Source organism: Emys orbicularis, chromosome 1 (assembly GCF_028017835.1).
Source record: "Emys orbicularis isolate rEmyOrb1 chromosome 1, rEmyOrb1.hap1, whole genome shotgun sequence".
Lineage (NCBI taxonomy): Eukaryota > Metazoa > Chordata > Testudines > Emydidae > Emys > Emys orbicularis.
In genome coordinates this window covers 133500607-133525959 of record NC_088683.1, presented here as the reverse complement: position 1 = coordinate 133525959, position 25353 = coordinate 133500607, and the positions used below count along the sequence as shown (strand labels likewise).

The following is a 25353-nucleotide window of genomic DNA, read 5'->3' as shown; positions in this document are numbered from 1 at the left end:
GAAGAGCGGAAAAAGAACTTGGAGGATATTGAACAGAAACACACAATATGACTAAAAGACCAGCTTCTTCTTCAATTTTTACTTCATGTGTTGAAGACTACTTCAACTCAGATTTACATAGCCCACTCTAAATTCCTCTTCCCAGCCAACTAAAATACATTGTACAACCAACCATTCCAAACGACTAGCAAGGGGGGAAAGAACAAGGTTTTTGTTTTTTTAAATGGGCACCTGAAGTTAAGCCCCTAAATCCATATTTAAGTAGCCTGTAAGTAATTAAGTAAGTAGCCTGATTTTCAGACGTGCGGCACACTCAGCAGCTCCTATTGGGTGATTGCAATCTGTCATGTATTCTGCAAAATTTTAGGCCTTAAAAGCATTTGCAGTGATGGAAATATCGAGTGGATCTGTTTACAAACATGTCTGTTACTTTCAAGAGTCAAAGAGAAAGCTGACAAATCCCATATAGTACTAATAGTTTCAGTAAGGGCTTGCCAGTTCTGGTATTCATCCAATCCTCAAATTCATGCATCAGTTTTTTTCCAGATCTCATCAGAGACAGATCCTCAATCCAGATTTCAGATTCTGGAAGCTTGCAATACAATGCCTTGATGAACTCTCATGTCCCTTGCCCAAACAGTCTGCTGAATTTTGCTGGAAAACCATAAAACCAGTTATGGGGGAGGAAGCATATGCTACAAAGAGAAAAAAGATTTTCTACTTGGGCTTCTAACAAGGATCTTTACTATGTCTGGTATCTTCAGTCACTAACATACTGAACCATTTCAGAGCTGTTAAAGAGATTGGGCCTGCCTCAAGTTCAATTAAGTTCTCTGTCACTGGCAAATTTTTAAATCAAGATAGTTTTTCTAAAAGATATGCCCTAAGAATTATTTTGAAGAAGTTCTATGGCCTGTGTTATTTAGGAGGTCAGACAAGATGATCACAATGTTTCCTTCTGGCGTTGGAATCCATGAAAATTCATCTTGTTGGTGTCACTAGGCATAACCCTAGGTAACTTGGGGGGGTGGAAGACCACGAGAGTCGATGAAGCCCCCCCGCTCTAGGCCAAAGTGAACCAAAGCCCCTGCATGTTAAACTTTACTAACTTCACAGGCCAGCAGCTGGGAAGCGATAGTAATAAGGCCTGCATGCTTCTGGCTGAAAGGCAAGATAACAGATCAAAGGGAAAAGGACAAGATAATGGTTCAAAGAAGAGTTACTAACGAGCTAGACTTATAGCCGCCAAGATGACTTAACTGCTTACTGCAGAGGGAGGAAGAGGGAGAGGTAGGGAAGGAAAAAAGAATAAAAAGGGGAAAACTGCTTGTCTCAGTGCGCTTGATTTGAGACATGCTGGTCTCCTAGTGCCTATTCAGAGCTCTTGAATAAACTTTGTCTGCTTCTCCACCCTGGTGTGTTCATTGGCGCGAAGCACACCGGGCAACGAACCCCGCTGTTGCACCCTCGGGCCCTCTGTGCTGGCAACAGTTTTGGCGTCCCTGGGTGGGCTCGAGGCTGAAATTTAGCCTTGCCCGGACCCCTCTCGGAGGTCGACGGATTGCGGCGGCAACCGACGCCCAGCGCGCACCGGTGACTTCATCGGGGGCCTCGGCGGAGACGCAGTTTGATCGACCCCGGAGGGCACAACAGTGCAACGTGCTCGGATAGTGGAGAAGCAGTTGCGGGCGACGGTGAGGAACCGGTCCCTTGGATAAGGTAGGAACAGTCCAGTGGTGTGGACTTTTGCCTGTTAGGACCTGGGGACACCCAGTGTCCTAACAGTGTCCCCCTAGGCCATGGGGCAGGGACAGAGTACGACAGGCAGGGCACGGTGTACGCCCTTAGAATGCATTCTAGCAAATTGGAAAGTGTTTGACGCAAATCCAATAACTAAAAGTAGATTAAAAAGGTTCTGTACAGTAGACTGGCCTCAATATCAGCTAGAGGACAAGGAAAGGTAGCCACTGGAAGGATCACTTAATTATACCACGATCCTTCAATTACTTCTGTTTTGTCAGCGAACGGGTAAATGGAATGAACATATGTATGTACAGTTGTTTGTTACTAAGAGATAGGTCAGATATTTTGCAAAAGTGTAATTTGACTCCGACAGGTTCGGTAGTAGCTACTGTTAGTCCCCAGAACCCCCCCACCCCCACCCCCAGCTGTAATGGCAGGTCCGGTGTCCCCTTCGGCTATCACACCCCCACCATATAAAGAAAGAGTGTCTCGGGTTCCAGAAATCGCTCCCTCGGTGGGATTTTATCCATTGATCACCGAGACCGTGGTGTCCAGACATGGCTCGGATAGGAATCAGGCCACTACTATGCAGGTTTACACCCACGTGCCTTTTAACCCAGTCGACCTAGCAGCCTTTAAGGCACAGGCAGGGGAATTCTCCACGAACCCAAGCAAGTTTATCTCAGTTTTTGAAGGGTGTCTGGCCAGCCACAAGCCTGACTGGGATGACTGTAATATCCTCATTTTGAGGAGGAGGAAGAGGAGAAAAAGCCAAAAACTAAAAAGGTTAAAAAAAACTGTCTGGGATTGGAAGCTTATGAACGATATCAAGCCAATTTGGCAGAGACCATCTAAGGAGGTCAAAGAACATGAAGTAACCCTTACCTTACCCCCCGAGAATGCCTGGATAATGACCCTTGCAATTGAGCCCTCAGCCATGCAAGCCTCAGAGTGGAGCCAGTGGAAGGACAAAACGAGGGTTAAAAAGCAGCTTTGCTGGACAGTGTTGGCCCAGGGATTTAAAAATTCCCCCACCCTTTTTGGCCAGGCCCTGGCCAGAGATTTGGAGGAGTGGGACAATGAGGACAAGGTCCTCCTCCTGCAATATGTAGATGACTTGTTAATTGCCGCTGTGGGTCTAACCCCTTGCCTTAAAGCCACTGTGAGCCTCCTGAACTTTGTTGGACTCCGAGGATATCGAGTAGCACGGAGTAAGGCTCAAATTGCCCTCCCAGAAGTATAATACTTAGGGTTTCACATAAGGCAGGGGGAGCGTCAGCTTTCAAATGAAAGGAAGGAAGCTATCTGCCAAGTTCCTATCCCAAGCAATCGTAAACGGCTCAGGGCGTTTCTGGGTATGGCAGGCTTCTGCAGAATATGGATCCCAGAGTTTGGACTATGGGCTAAACCCTTGTACGAATGCATTAAGGGAGCGGATCACGACCCCTTTCACTGGTCCTCAGAAGCCGACAAGGCATTTAAGGTTTTAAAAAGGAAAGCTATTGGACACCAGAGGTTGTACCGAGTGGAATCCTCAAAAGTGGGTGTGCTCGTCCTGGTTTGTTGCTCCAAAGCTCTGTATAGAAGTTATTTTACTGGAAGGGTGTATAATGGCAATGTGTATGTGTTCATTGTTGGGAAAAGGTGTATGAGTGAAGAGTGGAAGTTTCCTTTGTAGGTTAAAAGAAGCCAAGAAGGGGATAAGGAAAAAGAACAGAACGAGTTAACTGGAAAATATAGCTAGCAAGCTCAGTCCAAAGATAAGACGCTGGCCCCATCCAAGGACATTGTTCACAGCTAACACTTGGCTGACAACCAAGAAAAGGGGGGCCTGAATGTGCCCAAGCAACTATGAGATCTGCAAAACACTGCCAGGCATTAATGAAATGTGTTAGGTTTCTTTTCTCATAGATAAAAGAAGTGCTAACCAAAGACCCTAGCATCCCTGCCATTCATTGAAACAAGGAGACTGAGTCTACGTAAAGTCCATCAACGAAAGACTGCTTTGGCTCCACACTGGAAAGGCCCTTTCTAAGTCCTGTTAACCACCAACACTGCTGTGAAGTGCCAAGGACTGCCTACCTGGACCCATGCCTCTCACTGTAAAAAGACCCCTCCACCTCGGGAGAACTCTCCGACTGATAAGCCTATTTCTCCTTCTAGCTCTGCTGTGCCTTCTGGACAGCAGGGGGGGGGGGGGGGGGGGAAAGGACAAGGTGAAGTGCTAGTAACCTCTCCCTTGTCCACTGACAGACCTATTGTGCCTTTGGATTTTTCTAAAAGAAGCAAAACCATTACAGGGTGATGTGCTAGTAACCTCTCCCTTGTATGATGCTGAACCACACTGTTTCAGGAAAAGAAAAGAAGGAACACTTGCTTCATTGAAACCACAAAGTCCAGGAATTCCTGACTACAAAAGACATTAAGAACTGACCCTGGTGAAGAAACAAAGAATTATACGCTGGCAGGGAGGCTCTTACCCAGCTTATGAGTAAATATTTTCTAACCTCTGGACTTAGACTCATAGCATCAGGCGGAATGTCTGCTCTGCCAAAAGAATAACCCTCGACTGGGAGTGTCAGTGCCACCAGCCACTCTGAAACCTACCCCAGGCCCGGAATTCATTTGGCAAATAGATTTTACTGAGTTCCCCCGAACCCAAGGGTTCAGATACCTCCTCGTCTTGGTGGATCGATTCAGCGGATGGCCCGAAGTCTTCCCATGCCGTAACAACACTGCCAAAACGGTGGCCCTCAAATTTGTCAAGGAGATCATTCCCCGCTTCAGGCTCCCCCCAGTGGATGAAATCTGACAACGGAACACACTTCACATCAAAAGTCGTTCAAAAGATATCGGCTGCCCTACAGATCCCCTGGAAGCTCCACACGCCATGGCGACCGCAGGCCAGTGGGGTAGTGGAGCGTACAAATCAGACTCTTAAGCGACACCTCTCAAAGGTCTGTCAGGAGGCTTCTCTTCGATGGCCTGATGCTTTGCCCTTCGTTTTGCTCCGCGTCCGCACTCTCCCTAAGGGCAGATTAGGGCTCAGCCCCTTCGAGATTATGTTTGGAAGGGCATGGCCTCTGAACGGTACACCGGTTCTGGCAGGGGAGTGGGAAATGGGGTACCGTTTCTTATCTCAGAACATGTGCTCTCTGTCTGCTGTTCTTTCTTCTCTCCACAGGTACATCAAAAATTCACAGCCTCTTCCGCTGGATGCCCCGATCCACTCCTTGCAGCCAGGCGATTCCGTACTCGTTCGGACCTGGAAGGACGAGCCTCTCCAAGAGCGGTGGAAGGGACCCCACACAGTCCTGTTGGTTTCCCATACTGCAGCAAAGGTTGAAGGACACAAGAACTGGATTCATCACTCCCGTCTGAAGGCAGCGCCCGCTCCTGAACAGTGGACCGTCCAGCCTGCTGAAAAAACTTCCAGCAACGATCTGGGACTTAAACTGTTATTTAAGTGACAATAAGGTTTGCTGGGAATGCCTTGTGCTCCCTTTGGACAGTCGCAGCGCACTCTCCGCGAGAACTCTGAGCATTGGTTGTGTTTATTTTCACAGGGCCGGCCTAACCTGGTGGCCTGGTCCCTTTTGTTTTTAGTCTGCCTGCTATTGGTAATTGTTATTTTGTGGGTATTTGGGGAATTGTAATTGTTAGACCCCAGGGTCACCTGCCCAAAATGGAATCAGGTCCAGGGTCTGCCACTGTGTTACTCTTTGCCATAGGGGCACTCCTCTCATTGACTCCCGTTTCCCCCCAGGCACATGCGGGATGGAGAGGAATCCCTATCAACTTAGAAACAAATATGTATGAGGCCCTGAAGGTTTGCTTTGCCCAAGGAGTTTAACCTCTCTAACTTCTGGGTTTGTGCCCAGATCCCACATCACGCCGCTGGGTTGCCCTGGAGAGTTGTTCCCCAAAATTGGTCAGACTTCTGTCAAAGGTGGATGGTAACCAAAAACAGCACCTCTGACAATAAAAGTTTACGATCTAATTGCACCACGGAGGCCCCTTATGGCCTGCACAATGGCTCTTGGAATCCCCACTATAATAGCACTCTTAAGCCCCGGCCTATTCGTTTACACTCTCCACCCGCTGGCCTCATATGCTTCCAGCAAACCAGTACAAGTAACCATACCTGGTTTGCAGGCAATAGTACATGTAGATTTTACGTTGGTCCTGGTATAAATCTCACTGTCCCTGTACTAAATGCCACCGGTTGGCAGACCGGCAATGCGTCTTTTACTCTTTCCACACATGCTACCCTACGGGACCGAAGAGGTGACAATGGAAAGGTTAGTTATGGCGAATCATTCTGGGTCTGTGGTAATAGTGCCTACAAATGGCTTCCTCATGGCTGGCATGGAAGCTGTTATTTAGGCTATCTTACTCCTCCCCTCCGCGTCCTAGCCCAAGCCCCCTCAGGTCGCCCCAGATACCATCGGTCCTTGTATGCCACCCCAGAGCCCATTAAAGAAGGAGACAGGTTTGGTATGATCCTCCTCCCATCCCTATGGGGTGGGACAGCTGACTCAATTTTATCGTAGGCTCTCTACGTTTCTCACCAAGTTTGCCAATGAGACCCTGGCCATAGAAAAAAGCCTTAACTCAGAGCTTTACCAGCTCCGGTTGCTGTCCCTGAAAAACAGACAGGCCCTAGATTATGTTTTAGCCTCCCAGGGAGGGGTGTGTGCCTTTATTGGGAGTGAATGTTGTACTTATGTCCCGGAAAACTCACAGGACATTAACAAGCACGTCCTGTCGGCCGAACAGGCTTTCGAGCAGTGGAAGGCCCAGGAACAGGAACCCACTCTATTTGATACCCTCTGGAGCTGGCTCCCTAGCCTAGGGGGCTTGGGAGGTGGTCTTGTCCGCCTCCTGCTTACTGGTCTCGTACTTTGTTTCCTCACCCTAGCTCTCTTCTCATGCCTGAAATGTTTAATGGTTAAAGTATGTACCACCTCTAGAAGTCAAGACACCTCCTTTTTCCCTTTAATCAATGATCCTAAGACCATGGCCTTAAATCACATTTTGTCCTCAAATTATGAGAAAACTCAAGCCGGTGCCTTTTGAGTGTTCTCAAAGGAGGGAGTTGTTGGTGTCACTAGGCATCACCCTAGGTAACTCGGGGGGGGGGGGGGGGTGGAAGACCACGAGAGTCGATGAAGCCCCCCCGCTCTAGGCCAAAGTGAACCAAAGCCCCTGCATGTTAAACTTTACTAACCTCACAGGCCAGCAGCTGGGAAGCGACAGTAATAAGGCCTGCATGCTTCTGGCTGAAAGGCAAGATAACAGATCAAAGGGAAAAGGACAAGATAACGGTTCAAAGAAGAGTTACTAACGAGCTAGACTTATAGCCGCCAAGATGACTTAACTGCTTAAATGTAATTGCTACTGCTTAATGTAACTACTGCAGAGGGAGGAAGGGGGAGGAAGGGGTGGAGGTAGGAAAGGGAAAAAAAAGCGTAAAAAGGGAAAATCTGCTTGTCTCAGTGCGCTTGATTTGAGACATGCTGGTCTCCTAGTGCCTATTCAGAGCTCTTGAATAAACTTGTCTGCTTCTCCACCCTGGTGTGTTCATTGGCGCGAAGCACACCGGGCAACGAACCCCGCTGTTGCCCCCTCGGGCCCTCTGTAACAATCTGGCAGCTAGATCAGCCTGTTGTCCTATTCAGTTCTCTCAGATTTGCACACACAATAGTAAAGAGGTTGTTGAGATGGTTTTTTTTGTTGTTTTGTTTGTTAAAAGTCTACTATTAATTTTCTAACTTAACTTGCCCTGTGTTGGACTTAAATCTTTTGCTTCCATGGAGTCAACTTTTGAACCTCTTGGAGCATGGTTTTCAAAGATTATGGTGGCAAGACCAGGGGAAAAAACTTCTTTCTTCGGACACGTCCTTGGGCCCTTACTCCTTATGGGCCCTTACTCAAGATGTTCAATCTGTGAGACAGCACGTCTGCAGCCGTGACCTTACTCTACAGTTACCAGTTTGGGCACCAAGAGCACATGCACTGCAGAAAGAGAGACTCATCCATACAATCTACTCAGACAACTCCAGTGATTAAAGCCTTAGTTAACTCAATGAAAAATCCCTGACAGAGTTTCATTATCTCGACTCAATTTAATTTGCAGTTCTCTCCTTCAATGGGAGCTGCCATCTTAGCATTTGCTACTTTAAACTACTTCAACTGTGACACCTATCAGCCTTAAATCCAACCAGGTGAAGTGCTCTGATCATTAAAGCAACAAACTAAGCCAAACACAAACACTGTAGCACAACTGTGCATCAACACCTTGTGCTCATCTAGCTTTTAAATTCCCTGAGTTTGTCTTCTTAGTGTTTAGCCTCCCCAGAGCAGGGACCCTGCCTTACTCCAAGTTCTGCACAGCAAACTGTTAGGACTCTGTTACACACTTCAGTAAATGTAGGAGGAGAGGAACTGGGGTATAGTCTAACTGCAACTAACAGCATGAACTTAAAGGGGAAAGTTTGCAACATTTAATTAGGAATCTGTGGAAAGGTCTCTAAAGGAAACTCACGAAAGTCACTTCAATAGCTATACATTTTTAAAAACTAGACTGGACAAGATGCTAAGAAATTCTTAGAGGGACAGATAGATAATGAGTGGGGTTGGGTAGCCCAATAGGTCTTTACCATCTCCAATAGCTGTGTGTATGAATTTGCCAGATATTTTTATTTTAAGAACTGTTGCAAACAAGATGCCGTGGGTCTTTGGAGAATGAGTTTTCTGACAAACAGACTCGAGATCATCCGAGCTTTTCTAGACTATCCAGGCTATCTTCATAATCTGTGTGATTATGCACAGCTAAGAGAACTAAGAGCGTGACTAGACAGACACTATTTTCTCCATTGGTTCTATCAATCTGCTCGTTGTGAGGGGTAGATTAAAATGCAGAAGAATATCGCTATGCTGTTTCTCCTCAAGAAAAGAAACTGGAAAACAGTGTTCCTTAAAGGTCCAGGATATTTGGCAACTCACAGGGAAAATTGGTGATACATCAGAAAAAGACAATGCTTTCATCTAAATTATGCCTGTGGAATCTCACCATGGCCCCTACGTAAATAGTACCACACACTTAAAAAAAAAAAAAAGGGAAAATGTTAATATTCACATAGCTGAGAAGATGCAAAGCAAGTCTGGATTTAATCTAACCAGGGTTTAACAACACACAGCACTTAACACGGCATTTCCTCTTTTTGCTGCTTTATTCATTAATACATCATTAAAACAAACTTTTTCCTCCCTACCCCCTCCCTGCCCCCAAACCAACCACATTGGTACAGTATTTGCCAAGGATACTATATATATATTACTTCAGTGTTTTTTATCCATTACAAATTATAGTACATTCTGAACTTTCCTACTAATATTGCCATACCACACTGAACGACTTAAAATAGATACCACTGGATGAAATTGGAGCGAAAACATACATCTTAAGGCTGATTATTTAAAACAGACTTTTTCGGTTCCTAAAATTCATTTAAGTTACATGATACAGTTTGAGGCGTGTTTTCATAGTGGAATCAACTCAAGAGAAAAGCATTAATTATAATCGAATTCTTCATCCTGCAAGGTCTGAGGGTTTATCTACACAAACACTTCGTTTGCAGCAAGCTGAGGTGTAAATCTAGAGTGCATTAGCCTACCGCACAGTCGTAATCCTGGTGGACCCTACTGGCACACTAAACGTTCCCTAGTGTGCTTTAATTTACTCCAATTCTAAAGTAAGTTATATCAAAGTGCACTAGGGAACTTTTAGTGCTAGTCAGTAGGCTCCACACAGACAATAGATTCATATCCCAGTTTGCCACAAACTGTTTGCGTAGACAAGCCCTTAGATTCTGTACTTACATTTTATCAAGATTCTGAAGGAGATAGGGTCAGATTTTCAAAAGGCATTTAGGCACCTGGGTAGGATTTTTAATTGCAAAAATTTATTTTAATGGATTTAGGTGCCTAATCTGCTAACCTTTGAACATCCCACTAGGCACCTATCTGCATCTTTAGGCCCTTAAATACCTTTGTAAATCTGGCCCCAGGATATCATTGCAGTTATGAAATATGACAAGACAGCCCAGGGGGGAGAAACATATCTTTGATAATTAGTAAATGTGGTAATAAAAATGATGGAGAAAACATAAATATAGTAGTATGGTAAACTGATTTAGGTTTAGTTTTAAACCAACTAAAAGCTTTACCCAGTCTAACAGCCCTTCGCTTCACAAGCATTAAGTAGAACCATAAATGCTGTCTTTTGTAAACACATTCTACTTCTGTGTTATTCCTCAATTTTCACTTAGCCAGCCACCTGGAAAACTCCATTGTTCTAAGGGTTAGAGACACTTTTTCTCATCTCTCTCATTAATTTTCATGGACAAATCCTTTCATGGGCTAATTCAAGTACAATACTTAACTTCTGACCACATTTTTACATACACACATGCACAGCAAGAGAGCACAGTTTTCAGATTAGTTATAGTGTTATATATTAGTTATATAGTATTTAGCAGTCTCTCTCTCAGGGTTAGTTTTCCAATTTTATTTAAAATTTAAACTCCTCATTCTGCAAACCCATATGCTGATATGTGTATTAAGGTTAATAAACCATAAAGTAGATTACTACTCTAAATTTCAAGGGCTTAATAATATGGTTTTACAAATTTAAGTATTTCAGCCTCATTTTTCCACCAAGTCAGTTTTCTGGATTTTTTGGATGAAGATGTCTCACTGCTGTTTCTTGTGATCCAAACAGCAGCAGAATAGCACATGAACATCACAGCACATACCTGGAAGTAACAAGCATCATGCCACACTAGAGTGAGAGTCCTCCCAGCGTTCACAACGCTTTTTGCAATGAGTGCAGTAACACTCACAGCCACTGCAGAAGTTGGCAAAAAAAAAAAAAAGACTCCCTCCTTTCATGACCCTATTAAGGGGTAGGAAAGGATGGTCCTCTCTGCTTCTCTATGCACACTGTTCTCCCTGTTCCTCTGAAGGGGTTAAAGGTGGCAAGTGCTTCCCCAGGGGTCAACCCTTTGGTCCTATCGTTCTCTACTACCTTGGATAGGGTCTATGGGCCTCTGTCCTGCCCTATAAGGTTTCGGCTCCCACTGTTTCATGTCCCACTCCTCCTTCCCCCAGTTCTGCTCTTCGCTCCATGGCCTGTGAAGTGGTCGGGTGTGGAACGGAGTGTTCCCTCTGGTCCTAATCCTCTCTCCCCGCTCCATGAAATGGTTGGAGGTTCATCTCCCACATTCTCCCAACTCCTCCCTTCCACATTCTGTGGAGGGTTCTCCCCTCCCTGGCTCCTCCTCTACTTGACACAAGAATGGGGGCTCTGGTACTGCTCCCTCCACACAGAATCCCTGCGAGTCTCACTAATCTTTCCCTCGTCCAACAAGGGATAGAACAGTGGTGGAAGTGGGCAAGGAATCACCAACAGGGAACTGAAATAATTTGTCTTGACCTTACATCATAACAGTCCTGTGGGAAAGGTCTCCTGGGGTCCACTGCTCCTTTCCAACCTGATGCAGGTGTTTGAAGAGAAGCCACTGGTGGCACTAATTCCACTCCCTCCACAAGAGGAGAGAGGAACAGCAATCACAGGAGGCAAAGAAACTACCCATCCCTCCAAAGGGAAGAAGGAGACAATGAAGCAGACTGGGAACCAAATGTTCTCTCTCCCAGCCTTCCTCACCACCATGAATGGCAGAGTTGGTGGCCCTACTCATATATACACAGAAAAGCAGGAGAAGACAAGTTACTGAAGTTTACTTAATGTGAATTGAGCGGGGGAGGGGGGGTGTAAAAGTGGTGGTGGTGGTGTGCAAGTGCAGCTGACATGAAGCAGTGCGGATCATTGGGCCAACAGAGAGTTTCTTCTCTCTGAACAGCATACTTCTCTATATGTCCAGTTTAAGGGAAGAATGGGTCTTGAATCGATTGTTCAGCTATTGGCACATACTGTCCTGACTGGCCAGAGAGAGTGGTACAGTTATGTAAAGAGAGGCCACAGCCATATAATTTATCTGAATCCAAGAAACAAATTCTTTCTAGAATGTCAGAGAAAGAAAAATGAATATATACTCATTTCTGCATGACAGCAAATCAAGCGAAAGACAATAAGACAGCAAAAGATATTTAGAGTGGAGGCATCATAGGCATTTTTCATTTTTGCCAGTTTAAATATCCTGATAATTTTACTTAAGTTTCCATATATCTTCCCCTTTACAATCTCCAGGGAACAATGGAGGACAAATATTATGAGCCTAGTAAAACAGTGTATATGTGAAGGGTTTAGGGCTGGTATTTTCCAGGTGACACCAAGGAGTTAAGACACCAAATTCCCATTGAAAAGTCAGATTTCGGTGCCTTACTCCTTCAGGTGACTTTTAAAGCACCAGCTATATTATATTGTATATACACATGAGACACATACTATTCTTAGTCCACCAATTTAAAAAAAAATACAAATTAGGAAACAAGGTTAGCATGCCAAGTACCAAACGAAGAACTATTTAGCTTATTTATAGAAAAACGTCAAAAGTTGATTTCAGGACATAATGATACAATTTATAAAATTGCCACCAAGCAATAAAATGTAATAATTTTCAAAATAGTGTAGGTTACACATTACCAAAAATGCATACTCTCTTACCAGCCAATAACGATTCCTGTTCAACTTCTAATCCATGAAGCAACTGGATCAAGTGGACAGACACTTCAATCAGACCCAAACTCCTATTATATGGTTAAAAGAAAGAGGGAGTTTAATTTTAAACCTCCTAAGGGAAAAGAAAAAGAAAAAAAAACTGTATGGAGTTACATCACAAAACATCACAGATTGATCCTAATCTCACTGAAGCCTCTCACCTGACTTCAGTGGATGCAGAATCAAGCACCACAGACAAAGTCATATTGGGGAGGACCTGGGTCTCTGACACTTGTAAACAAAACGTTAACTTTTCATTTCAGACTGTTAGCATAACCATACTTTCACTTCTGAGCTAAAAGTTTGCAGTTTCATGTCCCTCACAAGGATTTGGGTTTTTATACCCACCCGATGCATGCTGGGTAGATGTCAGTGCAGCAGGTGCATATTTGGGATGGAGTGGGGCTCAGTATTGTTAGAGATGCTGTCTTTCAGATCAGTCTGTTCTGTTAATCCCTGGAACCTCTCCAGGTGGATATTAGAGATTTGTATTACTTTCCAAACACATTAAGGGATAACCCCAGTTCCATGGCTGACACTTCCTCATTCAATAAGTTCTAAGGATATCACAGGCTGTGTGCATTGAAACCAGTTCACACAATAGCTACTTCATTTGTCTATAGTCACTGCACTACCACTAAAACAATAGGGAGTTATTATTTGTATTACCTAGGATTACTATTTGTAGCACCTCGGATCCCTAATAATTATGGAGCAGAACACCATTGGGCTAGATGCAGTTCAAAGAAAAGGCACCGTATAAATTCACATTTTATCTTTAAAGAATGAATTGCTTGCACTATCATTATTTTTGTTGTAATTTACCTTTAAATATTGAATATGTACAATTAATGTTTTTGTATAGTCATATGCTACATTATATCTTTTCCCATTCTATTCATAGGTCCCAACCCAAAGGTCATTCCTGAACGAGACTGACCAGCCCACTGTGTCCTCAACTCCCCTCTTAAAAACAAACCCGGCTACACTATACACCATTGGCTAAAAGGAAAGCAGTAAAAGCTTATCTGATGGTGTACCCCTTCCCTTCTGAACCACCAGGGACAACTACCTTAGCAGTCCACCACTTGTACACCTCAATGCTCTGAATAGTATCATAAAGCATTACCATCGGAACAGCTTACTTATCATAATGTGTCATATAAAATGACGCTTACTGAAACCAGATTCAGTCTTTTCCCTCTTCGAGCTTCAAAAATCCAAATTTGTTAGAATTTAGTTGGGCATTTCTATAATTAAATGGAAATATTTTCATAAAGTAAAACTTCAGATAGTTTAAGTAGTTATGAAATATGCCATCAATGCCCCAGTATATTATGCACTACCATTAACTATCAGGGTTTTAAAATACCAGACAAAAATGGCTCAAGTCAAATTAAGAACCAAGGGGTTAATTCATTAGGAAATATTCAAAACCATGGAATAAGAGCAAGGAAAATTCCAGGTGGTCATGGATCCTAACTCTAGTTCAGAGGGAGGAATGGAAGACCACCAGCTCAGAGCTTGCCAGAAAAGACAATTAGAGTCAAAGTATTCAAACAGTTCCATAATCAAAAGTTATCCTGGAGGCAGAGAATTTGTGCCAGTAAGCTCTCCACCTCCCATGGAGCACACCACTCTCTCCAGTGAGCAGTGCAAACAGGAATATTTAAGAATCTGTAAATTTAGCTCCAAGCTGAATATTTTTTTTTAAATGTTGTCATTTCTGCATATGTTTTCAGTGACAACTTGGGCCCCTTTTAACTAGGCTTTAAATCAAAGAGGAGTCCACATGTATGAAACATGAGTTTCTTTGCAGTGAGCCAAGTGAACAAAATCACTTAGGAAGAATGAAGTGACAGCCTCCAGATACTTTCATCCAAGGCTCTTATTTGTTTCAAACCCTTAGAATTCCTTCCTGAAAATCCTTAGTTAAGTATTAGTCTGATTTTAAATACCATCAAAAAGGTTTAAATTTCTAAACCCCGCATATTGCAAACTTGACACCAAATTCCGCTGATCATTTTCCCTCCATCCACAATTCCTGAACATTTAATCCTGAACAAACTGTGCCTTTATGGCAATTAAAAAAAAATCACTATGGGCCACACTGGGGCCCATCCCAAGTGTCTCCCAGGTTATTTAAGGAGCAGAAGGCTACGCACACTGCCCGTGTACATGGGGATTGTGGCAAAGCCAAAATAGACCTCTACGAATAATCCCTACTATGCAAAAGGTGCCTTTACACATGTAGCCAAGCTACAGCAAGTTTGGCTATTAGAATTCAGTTTCTTGTCAAAATGCATCAACTCGCATTAATTGGCTGCTGAGGCTATCATCAGTCTGGCACAGAAATGCAACCATTGGAGGCAACATCTTTTTTCTTACTCACTGAATAATAGACTCAATAATTAACTCCTACACGGACACTAAACATAACGTCATAGCTAGTCAATGGTCCTCTTAGGTGTACACATCATAGGAGACACCATCAGCTCTGGCAGTATTTTGAGTAGAACTGAATAAATAATGGATTTTTTGGTTCAAGGGAGGAAGAGCCAACAAAAAATATCCAGTTCAATTTGAACCAAACCCATTTTTTAATTTTTGTTGTCAAATCAAGGACTCGACAAAATTTCATTTGGAATCAACCCAATTTTTTCAGATTGACTTGAAATGATTGAGTTTTTCCAGTGTTTTTCACCCTGTTTTGTGAAGGATGAAAAAGAGGTAGCTTTTCCCAATCTAGGTTGAGGTATGCTGACAAGAAGAAACTTGCACGGTCATTGCTATTCTTGTTCCAGGGATACAGGGAATACTTCATTTCTAAGTGCTGCTAACTGACATCTTCAACCTGTACTGAAATTCATTGTAAAAACATTTTTTTAAAACACAACTTTGAGTTTGGACTCCCAAACTGCATTTCTATAACTCATAGTAAATTTACAGAAAATGTATACTACCACTTTCCTCGCTTTTAAAATATGCCATCACACAACTGTGTGCTTCTTATGTTTACACCGCTACCTCAATATAACGCGACCCGATATAACACGAATTCGGATACAACGTGGTAAAGCAGTGCTCCGGGGGGGCGGGGCTGCGTACTCAGGTGGATCAAAGCAAGTTCAATATAACGTGGTTTCACCTATAACGCGGTAAGATTTTTTGGCTCCCAAGGACAGCGTTATATCGAGGTAGAGGTGTACTTTACTCCTGGGGGAATTCTGCACCAAAAAAATTAAAATCTACATACAATATTTTAAAATTCTGCATATTTTGTCAAAATAACACCATATAATCACACCAGTTTCAATTATTTTGGTAATTCATTTCAAAATACCTGTCAGCAAGTATGTATGTAACAATACAAACAACAAAAAAGATTCAGGAAATGTTTTTTTGACAATCAGATTCCTACTAGGCATATTAATACAGAACTTTGAGTAATAATTAATTTAAACTACAATACAGAACCATATTTCCCGCACCCCTCAGAAGCAATGCAAAGGCTTGGGACAGTCAGGGGTAACAGAGGAGCTGAGGGAGAGGAAAGTAATTGCTGGGACGAAGCCTGGGTGTAAACTTGGAGGGTTGTTGGGTATGGGTGGGAAAAGTATGGAACAGGGTTTTTTTTGGGGGTGGGGGAGGGATTTTTAGGGAGCTTCCCCCATTCAGACCCTGCCTGACCCCTAGCCTCTCCCATTCAGTCAGGCACATCTGCCCCTGTCCCCATGTGTCCCTGCACGCCTTGTCCAGGTGTCCCTCCATCCCAGACACCCATTCCCTCCCATCCCCATATGTCCCGGCACCCTTCCCCCGTCCCCATGTAGCCCTACACCCCCTTAGCCAGCCCCCTCCCCCATCTCCATGTGTCCCTGCACTCCCTCCCCTCTGTCCCCATGTGTCTCTGTGCCCCACTCAGTCATCCCTTCTCCCACGTAGCCCTGCACCCCCTGCCCGTGTTCATGTGTCCCTGTACCCCCTCATCCAGTCCCTTCCCCTAATCTCCATGTGCCCCTCCCCTCTGTCCCCATGTCTCTGTGCCCCCCTCTCAGCCATCCACCTTACCCCATGTAGCCCTGCACCCCCTCCCTGTGCCGGTGTCCTTACACTCCCTCAGCCAGCCCCCTCCCCTCATCTTCATGTGTCCCTGCACCCCGTCCCCATGTGTCTCTATGCCCCCATTCAGCCACCCCCATGTGGCCCTACACCCCCTTTCCTGTCTCCATGTCACCCTGCATCTCCCTCCCCCCTGTGGCCCTGCACCTCCAATCCCATTCAGCCCCCACCCCAGTCTGTCCTCCCCCACTAGCCCTTATGAGCCCATCTATGACCCTCCAGCATCCCCATGCTGTCTGTCTCCCGACCTGGCCCGACAGGCACTGTGAAGAAGGCACTGCAGGCTCTCTCTCTTCTCTCGTAGCTGGGGCTAGCCAGGAGCAGCTGCTCTGTTCTAGCACCACAGCGCCCTCTGGTGGGCAAAAGGCAGAACTGCAGCACCTTTCCAGCAGAAGCTATTTTCTGCACACCAAAAAAATAAATAAATAAATAAATAAATAAATATATGCATGCAGCACATGAATTCTGTGCATGCGCAATGGCGCACAATTCCTCCAGGACTAATAGTTCATCTGTGCAACTATATTCATTTATCCAGGCCCCTAGCAAATAGACTGTAATTATGGAAATTGTGTGTTAGATGGTATGTTTTTTATAAAACTTATAAATCTTCATTTTTAAATACACTAAAACTTTTTAAATTACTTTAAATAAATATCGAAGATTTAACTCTAAGAATCTGGAAAATATTTACAAACATGACTAATAATTTCACCTAAATTTGTATGTTTCAGAATTTTAGATGCATTTGTGCTTAATTGTTGTGGTGGGAAATAAGGCAACAACCCTTTAAACATTTTGTTGAGTGCAAAGAAGACTACAGTAGTTTGAGAATGTCTGAATAGTTTGCTGTCATAGGATGCAACCACAAAATATTATACAACCCTCATTTTGGATTCTAAGTAAACACTACAGCCTGAAACATTTAAAATGAGGAAGCAGCAATACAGAACATATTTAAACAGTCATTTATTGCTATTACCAGGAAATTCCATTCACAGCCTTTTTCAGTTATGCAAGTCTTTAAAAAAAAAATTATCAGACGCAACATCCTCATCTGAACACTATCACAGTATTTATGGAGTTCTGTTATTTAACTTCATCTGTTCTGCCCCAATATAGGACAATTGCTATCTCGTATAGAATACTATATCTCAGCAATTCAGTAAAGTCAGGTTTGAAAAGTCCCAGAAAGAGTAATTTTTGAGATTTTGAACACCAGTTTCACATAATCCAGCAACCTTGATATAGCTATTTTCTGGCTAGCTTTTACGGTTTAACTAGCTAAATTTTTAACAGCGTTTTGAAAATGAGAAGTACTTTAAGAGCAAAGTATTACTGGCTCTTTAACATTTATTTTTACAGTTTTTTGCAAATCCAGAGTGGATGACTGAATCTAAGAAATTAAAACTAAATTCTGCTTGAAATACACCCATGCAACCTGAAATAAATGGAGATGAGACTACATAATTGAGGGCAGAATCCAGATCTTCACATCCATTAATATTAGACTACCAGTCCACATTTGTGGAAGTGTACAATTTATTCCAGATAGCACACACAAATATTGAATGTATTTTGTCATACGCAAGATGTAAACCTACATGTATTAAAAAAAACATTAAATCATCCTTCATTTCAAAAGTCAGCTAAAGTTGCTGACTTCTAAGAATATATTCCCTATCATATCATTTACAAAACCAATCCACTTGGAAGCTAAAAAATTAAAGTTAACATCATAAATATTATACTGATCACATAATCAACTTCCATTATTCAGAGGATAAAGAAATGAATATTTTCATCACAATCCAGCAACCTTAACTCTGACATATGAATTTTTATAATTATTTTAATCTAAATATTTTCTTAAAGAATTCTGTTAAGTGGGAAATATCAGTTAATATACTTACAAGTCAAATAAGAACACAACAGGGTAAAATAAAAGATAAAGCACCAAAACAATTTAAACTCTCTAAAATTTGTGTTTGTTAATAAGGATCATAACTATACCTCATAACATCTTGATTCTTGGCACACCGAACACAGGCATTCCGTAGACATCTGAAACATTCTGCTATAAGCAGCAGACATGTGTCTAGAGTTATCAGTTCCATGGAATCCTTGCAGGCCAATTCCATTTCACATGAGGCTTTAGTCAAGATTTTCAGGAGACTCTGGAACATACTTTCTTCTGCCATTTCTCTGAAATAAAGTATAACTGCAGTGAGTAAAGGAGGATTATAAATAGGGTGGGGAAATATTGGTTAGACAAGAAAATCTCTCATGAAGCTTATTATTCAAGTCATGTTTATTTAAAATTTAACACCGAAGAGTTGACATAATACTGTAATATATTTCTGCAATAAGAAAACTTAACCGTCATGACACACCAAAGCTTTGAGTAGAGGGGACTCACTATTAAGCGTTAGAAAAATCCAAAAGGCCCATACTAATTTTTTAAGTTATATAAAGTGAACTCTCTATTCCTGTAAAACCTTGCCCTCCCCAGAAATCAAGGGCCTTATTTTAAGATATGCCAAGCATGTACTTAGCAGAGTTAAAATAATTCTGCATTCCAGTTCATCATGAGGACTAAAAAAAAAAACCACAACAACCTTGTGCATCGTGGAAAATATAAATTTTAGTCAGCACAGTGTAGAAGCCTTCATAAGTCTTAAGTGACACACACCTCTCACTATCCTTTCAACATAGCAAACAGCAATCATTACTGAGTACAGGTCATATACTGACTTAGTTTTCATGGAACTCTAAGAAACAACTCTCAGACCAAAAGCAGTCTAAGGGTATGTCTACACTACGAGAGTAGTTCGATTTTACTTAAATCGAATATGTGGAATCAATATTACAAAGTCGAACGTGTGTATCCACACTAAGGACAGTAATTCGACTTTGTGAGTCCACACTAACGGGGCAAGCGTCGACACTGGAAGCGGTGCACAGTGGGCAGCTATCCCACAGTTCCCGCAGTCCCCGCTGCCCATTGGAATTCTGGGTCGAGCCCACAATACCTTCTGGGGAAAAAAATGTGTCGAGGGTGGTTTTGGGTAACTGTCGTCATCCAACCGTCACTCCCGCCATCCCTCCCTGAAAGTGCCGGCGGGCAATCAGTTCGCGCACTTTTCTGGTCAGTGACAGCGCGGACGCCACAGCACTGCGAGCATGGAGCCCGCTGCGACCATCGCTGCAGTTATGGCCGTTGTCAACACCTCGCACCTTATCATCCACCTTTTCCAGAGGCAGATGCTGAGAAATCGGGCGAGGAGGCTACAGCAGCGCGGTGAGGACATGAAGTCTGAGAGTGGCACAGACCTGTCACAAAGCACGGGACCCCGCGCCGTGGACATAATGGTGGCAATGGGTCATGTTGATGCTGTGGAACGGCGATTCTGGGCCCGGGAAACAAGCACGGACTGGTGGGACCGCATAGTGCTGCAGGTCTGGGATGAATCACAGTGGCTGCGAAACTTTCGGATGCAGAAGGGAACTTTCCTGGAACTTTGTGAGTTGCTGTCCCCTGCCCTGAAGCGCAAGGACACCCGGATGCGAGCAGCCCTGACTGTCCAGAAGCGAGTGGCCATAGCCCTCTGGAAGCTTGCAACGCCAGACAGCTACCGGTCAGTCGCGAACCACTTTGGCGTGGGCAAATCTACCGTGGGGGTTGTTGTGATGCAAGTAGCCAACGCAATCGTTGAGGTACTGCTGTCAAAGGTAGTGACCCTTGGAAACGTGCAGGTCATCATAGATGGCTTCGCTGCGATGGGATTCCCAAACTGCGGTGGGGCTATAGATGGAACTCACATTCCTATCCTGGGACCGGACCACCAGGCCAGCCAGTACATTAACCGAAAGGGCTACTTTTCAATGGTGCTGCAAGCACTGGTGGACAATAGGGGACGTTTTACAAACATCAAAGTCGGATGGCCGGGCAAGGTTCATGACACTCGTGTTTTCAGGAACTCTGGTCTGTTTAGATGGCTGCAGGAAGGTATTTACTTCCCGGACCACAAAATAACTCTTGGGGATGTGGAGATGCCTATAGTCATCCTCGGGGACCCAGCCTACCCGCTAATGCCCTGGCTCATGAAGCCCTATACAGGCGCCCTGGACACTGAAAAAGAACTCTTCAACTACCGTCTGAGCAAGTGCAGAATGGTGGTGGAGTGTGCTTTTGGGACGCAGACTCTGGTGGGAAGCGGGTGTAGTGTAGTGATGCAAAGGACGCTTCTAAACTCGAGGAATGACAGGCTCCGCACTGGTGGACTGGTTGTTTCAACGGAGCCTGCCACCCCTCCTGTTCGGGACTCTGTGTGTGGGGGCTATGTGACTTTGTGGCAGGGGGAGGACGGTTACAGATCCCCTGCTGCATGGCTCTGTGATCCAGGGTAAGGACCATTGCATAAGATCTCTAACCGCCCTCCCCCGCCACAAAGTCACATAGCCCCCCCACACACAGAACATGAAAACCACCACCCAGACTGACCAGGGTGCCTAGTGACTGCCATGTGTGTGTGCCCTGCTGCTGAACCTGCCCCCGCGTCTGTACCCTGGTAAAGGTGACTGTCCTGTCCAATTACCAACCCTCTTCCCCCCCTTCAAACAGACTCTCCTCAAAAAGAACATGATGGAAACAGTAACTAACAGGAAAGTATTTTTTATTAGCAACTACACAGTTAGGGGATGAAACTGGGATGGGGGCTTGGGTGAGGCGGGAAGGAAAGGACTTATCAAATTTTGGGGAATGACAGCCTTCTGCTCCTTGAGCAGTCTGCAGGGGTGGAGTGAGAGTTTTCACGGACTCTGCCGCCCCTCTTTCTTGGTACTTTTGGTGAGGGGGGTATGGGACTTTGTGGCGGGGGAGGGTGGTTACAGATAGACTGCAGCGGGGCTCTGTCCTCCTGCCTCCGGTCCTGCAGAACATCCACAAGGCGCCGGAGCGTGTCCGTTTGCTCCCTCATTAGTACAAGCAGCGTTTGAGTCGCCTGCTGGTCTTCCTGCCGCCACCTCTCCTCCCGTTCAATGTGTGCTCGATGGATTCGGGACATGTTCTCCCTCCACTGGGTCTACTGGGCTGCCTCGGCTCGGGAGCAGCCCATAAGTTCTGAGAACATGTCGTCCCGTGTCCTTTTCTTTCTACGCCTAATCTGCGCCAGCCTCTGGGAGTGTGATGCCAGGGTAGGTCGGGAGACAGTCGCAGCTGTGGGATGGGAAAAAGGGAGTGAATTCCTCAGAAAGATAAATTTTGTTGTGAACAAAGAACATAGTCTTTCTCTGTGAACAAGACCATGCACAGCACCTATCACATGCGCACTCAGGACAAGGTTGAATTATCGGCCTTCGCATTCAGTGCCTGGGGTCCTGCAGTGCAGATCAGAGAAGCGGGGCAGGACAGCGGAATTTGGGTAGCAGGCTGACATGGTAAGCCGTAGACTTGTGGCTGCTTAAAACTTTAATAATAGCACTGGCCTCCTTTCACGGTCAAAGCAATGCTCCTAGCGTTGGCCAGTTCCTGCTGCCAGCAATCCGGCAAGCATGAACTCTACCCCATCCCACCCCCTCGCGGCTGTCCCAGGGAAAGATCCCTGTATGCTGCCCCTCTCCCGCCTCCACCGCGTGGCTGTAAACCGCCGGTTACAGTTCTGTAATGGAACAGGCAAGCAGTCCCAATACTAACATTCCCCTACCTAATTCAAAGCAGGTCACCATGAGCGACATCACTCTGATGAGGATTTCAGAGACCGAGAAAGAACGGCTGCTTCGGGAAAGCCTGCAAAGACCAGGGCCGTATGCTGCCCTGCTCTGCAAGGCAATGATCCCGGAGTACTTGATGATCTCCTGGCGCGGAAACGTTTCCTACTACGGAGGACACAATAAGGCTGCTCTCCCAAGGAACCTCATGCAAAGGCTTTCCAATTACCTCCAGGAGAGCTTCATGGAGATGTCCCATGAGGATTTCAGCTCTATCCCCGGACATATAGACCGAATTTTACTGTAGCTGCACTGGCAAGGACTAAACAGTAGAGCGCCTAGGGCAAACCAATCATGAAAAACCCACTGTTAATATGAATGTTCTGTTAAAAATAAATGTTTACATGTTTAAAACACTTACTGGTTGATCCTTCCCCTGATTCTGGGTCAGGGTTAACGCCTGGGGACGGTTGGTAGGGGATCTCTGTGAGGGTGATGAAGAGATCCTGGCTGTCTGGGAAATCAGCGTTGTAAGTGCTGTCGACTGCCTCGTCCTCCTCATCTCCTCATCTTCCCCGTCCGCTAACATCTCCGAGGAACCGGCCGTCGACAATATCCCATCCTCAGAGTCCACGGTCAGTGGTGGGGTAGTGGTGGCGGCCGCACCTAGGATGGAATGCAGTGCCTCGTAGAAACGGCATGTCTGGGGCTGGGATCCGGAGCGTCCGTTTGCCTCTTTGGTCTTCTGGTACCCTTGTCTCAGCTCCTTGATTTTCACGCGGCACTGCGTTGCATCCCGGCTGTATCCTCTCTCTGTCATGGCTTTTGAGATCTTCTCGTAGATCTTTGCATTCCGTCTTTTCGATCGCAGCTCGGAAAGCACGGACTCATCGCCCCACACAGCGATCAGATCCAAGACCTCCCGATCAGTCCATACTGGGGCCCTCTTTCTATTCTGGGATTGCACGGCCATCTCTGCTGGAGAGCTCTGCATCGTTGCCAGTGCTGCTCAGCTCGCCACGATGTCCAAACAGGAAATGAGATTCAAACTGCCCAGACAGTAAAAGGAATTCAAATTTTCCCGGGGCTTTTCCTGTGTGGCTGGTCAGAGCATCCGAGCTCGGACTGCACCCCTAAAAATTTTCAAATGGAGGTGCAGACCTCTTTGGAAGTCTTAGACATAGTCTGCAGACCTCCAGGGGTCTGCTGCCCACAGGTTGAAAACCACTGCTTTAGAGGAAGGAACAAGAAACTACATAATAAAATAACCTGCCCAGAAAGAAGTTTCTCTAGTCCCAGAAAGTTAGTGGAAAGTTTATATCCTGAAACATGAAGATCTAGATCCCTGGTTATCCATTAAATGTTTAAAAGTGTTTAAATCTTACTAGGCCGTTGGTGTACATACCCTGTAACAGGGAATTCCACCAGTTATTATCCTTTTTTGTAAATATTCACTTTCTTTTACCAGTTTTAATTTATTGCCTTTCAACATCAATGGATGATCCCTGGCCCTGATATCTTCTGTGGTAACTTTAAGTGTGCATTCCCTGGTTTCTTCCTCCCAAATGTGAATTCAAGGATTTGAACTCTCACGTTCAAGAAGGGCACAAGGAAAACAGAGCACCATTGTGTGGTTGCAACCTTAACTCCACGTTTTCAAAAGCTTTCCATTAACTCCAATGGGCTTTGAATCAGGCCTATACTGATGAAACCAAGTTCTATAAGGAGCTAATACTGTACTTTCACGTGAAGAGCAAAGGGAAAGCATAATCTCAAAAAGTGTAGTGGTTAAGACACTGGAATGGAGCTCAGGGATCTGGGCTCAATTCCCAACCTCTTCCACAGACCTCCTATGTGAGTGAATGCAAGTCACAATCTCTCTACCTCAATTCCTCAACTCTAAAATGGGAATATTTTTTCTCCCCACCTTTTGTCTTGATTTAGTTTGTAAACTCTCCAATGCAAGATCTATTGTACTCTGTGCACGTGCAATGCACAGCACAACGGAGCTCCTATCTCAGTTGGGGCCTGTATGCATTACTGTAATGATTATTATGGAGCAAGGGACTTCACACGATGAGGAGAGCGATGGATGGAAGAGGCAGCTAGTTCAAGATTGACTACACCAACCTGCACTCCTGGGAATGCAAAGGGAGAAAAAATTACCTTTGTCTAGCTTACCAAGTAACTGCTAGAACAGGCGAAAAACTATGCAACTCTTGAGAATATCTTGCCATGATGTGGGGTCTAAAAAAAAAAATTAGAATTGTAATTATATGAGTGGAGGTTTCCTCCTATGTACAGGCTATTCCACTCTCACAGAGTTAACGCAGATGAAGAGAATTGATGCTAAAATGTTATGCTGGAGCTTACACGCACATTTCTCACAAAAGCAGCAAGCATAAATCTCCAGGTCGTCTGTCACACACAGATGTGTGAAAAGCTTCCAGAATATAGCTGCTGGCATATTTATTTATTTTTTCAAAATTTATGTTTAGAAAGGGGATGAATGTGACAGATTAAAGCCAGTCAGTAATTCATATTTGATACAGTATGAATTCTGGGGAAACTCTGCTACACAAGAAAGTGCAGCATAGTGTCACTTTAAGAACAGAGAGTTTAACTCAATCCAACACCGCCAGCCAGATGCAGCTGACATGGAAAACCAGAAATCCAGCCACTTTGACCCTTAGATGGATTTAAGGTGCACACAAGATCAAAGGAGCATTTAAATGCTACATCTTGAGAGAGGCAGTAGCAAAATACCTTCTGAGCTAAATACTGGGCCAAAAGGAGATAAAAATGGGGAAGAAATGTTAATCAACACAGGCGACAATAATCATGGTACATAAAGAGATTATGTTTCATTAATGTAATGCTTGACCATTTTTGGTGTAAGTATGACAGAATTCATTATCCATCAAATATCCAGCCATACAGGATAATGAATTCTGTCATACTTACACCAAAAATGGTCATGTCCCCATAAACCAAACCATCAATAAAAAAGTCACTCAATCAGTGTTAGTAAGTTA

The 25353-nt window shown here is 44.4% G+C and overlaps 1 protein-coding gene across 1 annotated transcript in view; it reads right to left on the bottom strand.

The window, feature by feature from the left end:
• Positions 1 to 25353, bottom strand: part of ATXN10 (ataxin 10) — a 189586-nt gene that overhangs the window by 158866 nt on the left and 5367 nt on the right. Inside the window, exons 2-3 of the mRNA XM_065423224.1 lie at positions 18623 to 18814; positions 12434 to 12516 (exon numbers count right to left, since the gene is read on the bottom strand). Coding sequence (XP_065279296.1) covers positions 12434 to 12516; positions 18623 to 18814 — 275 coding nt within the window. The remainder of the gene's footprint in view (positions 1 to 12433; positions 12517 to 18622; positions 18815 to 25353) is intronic.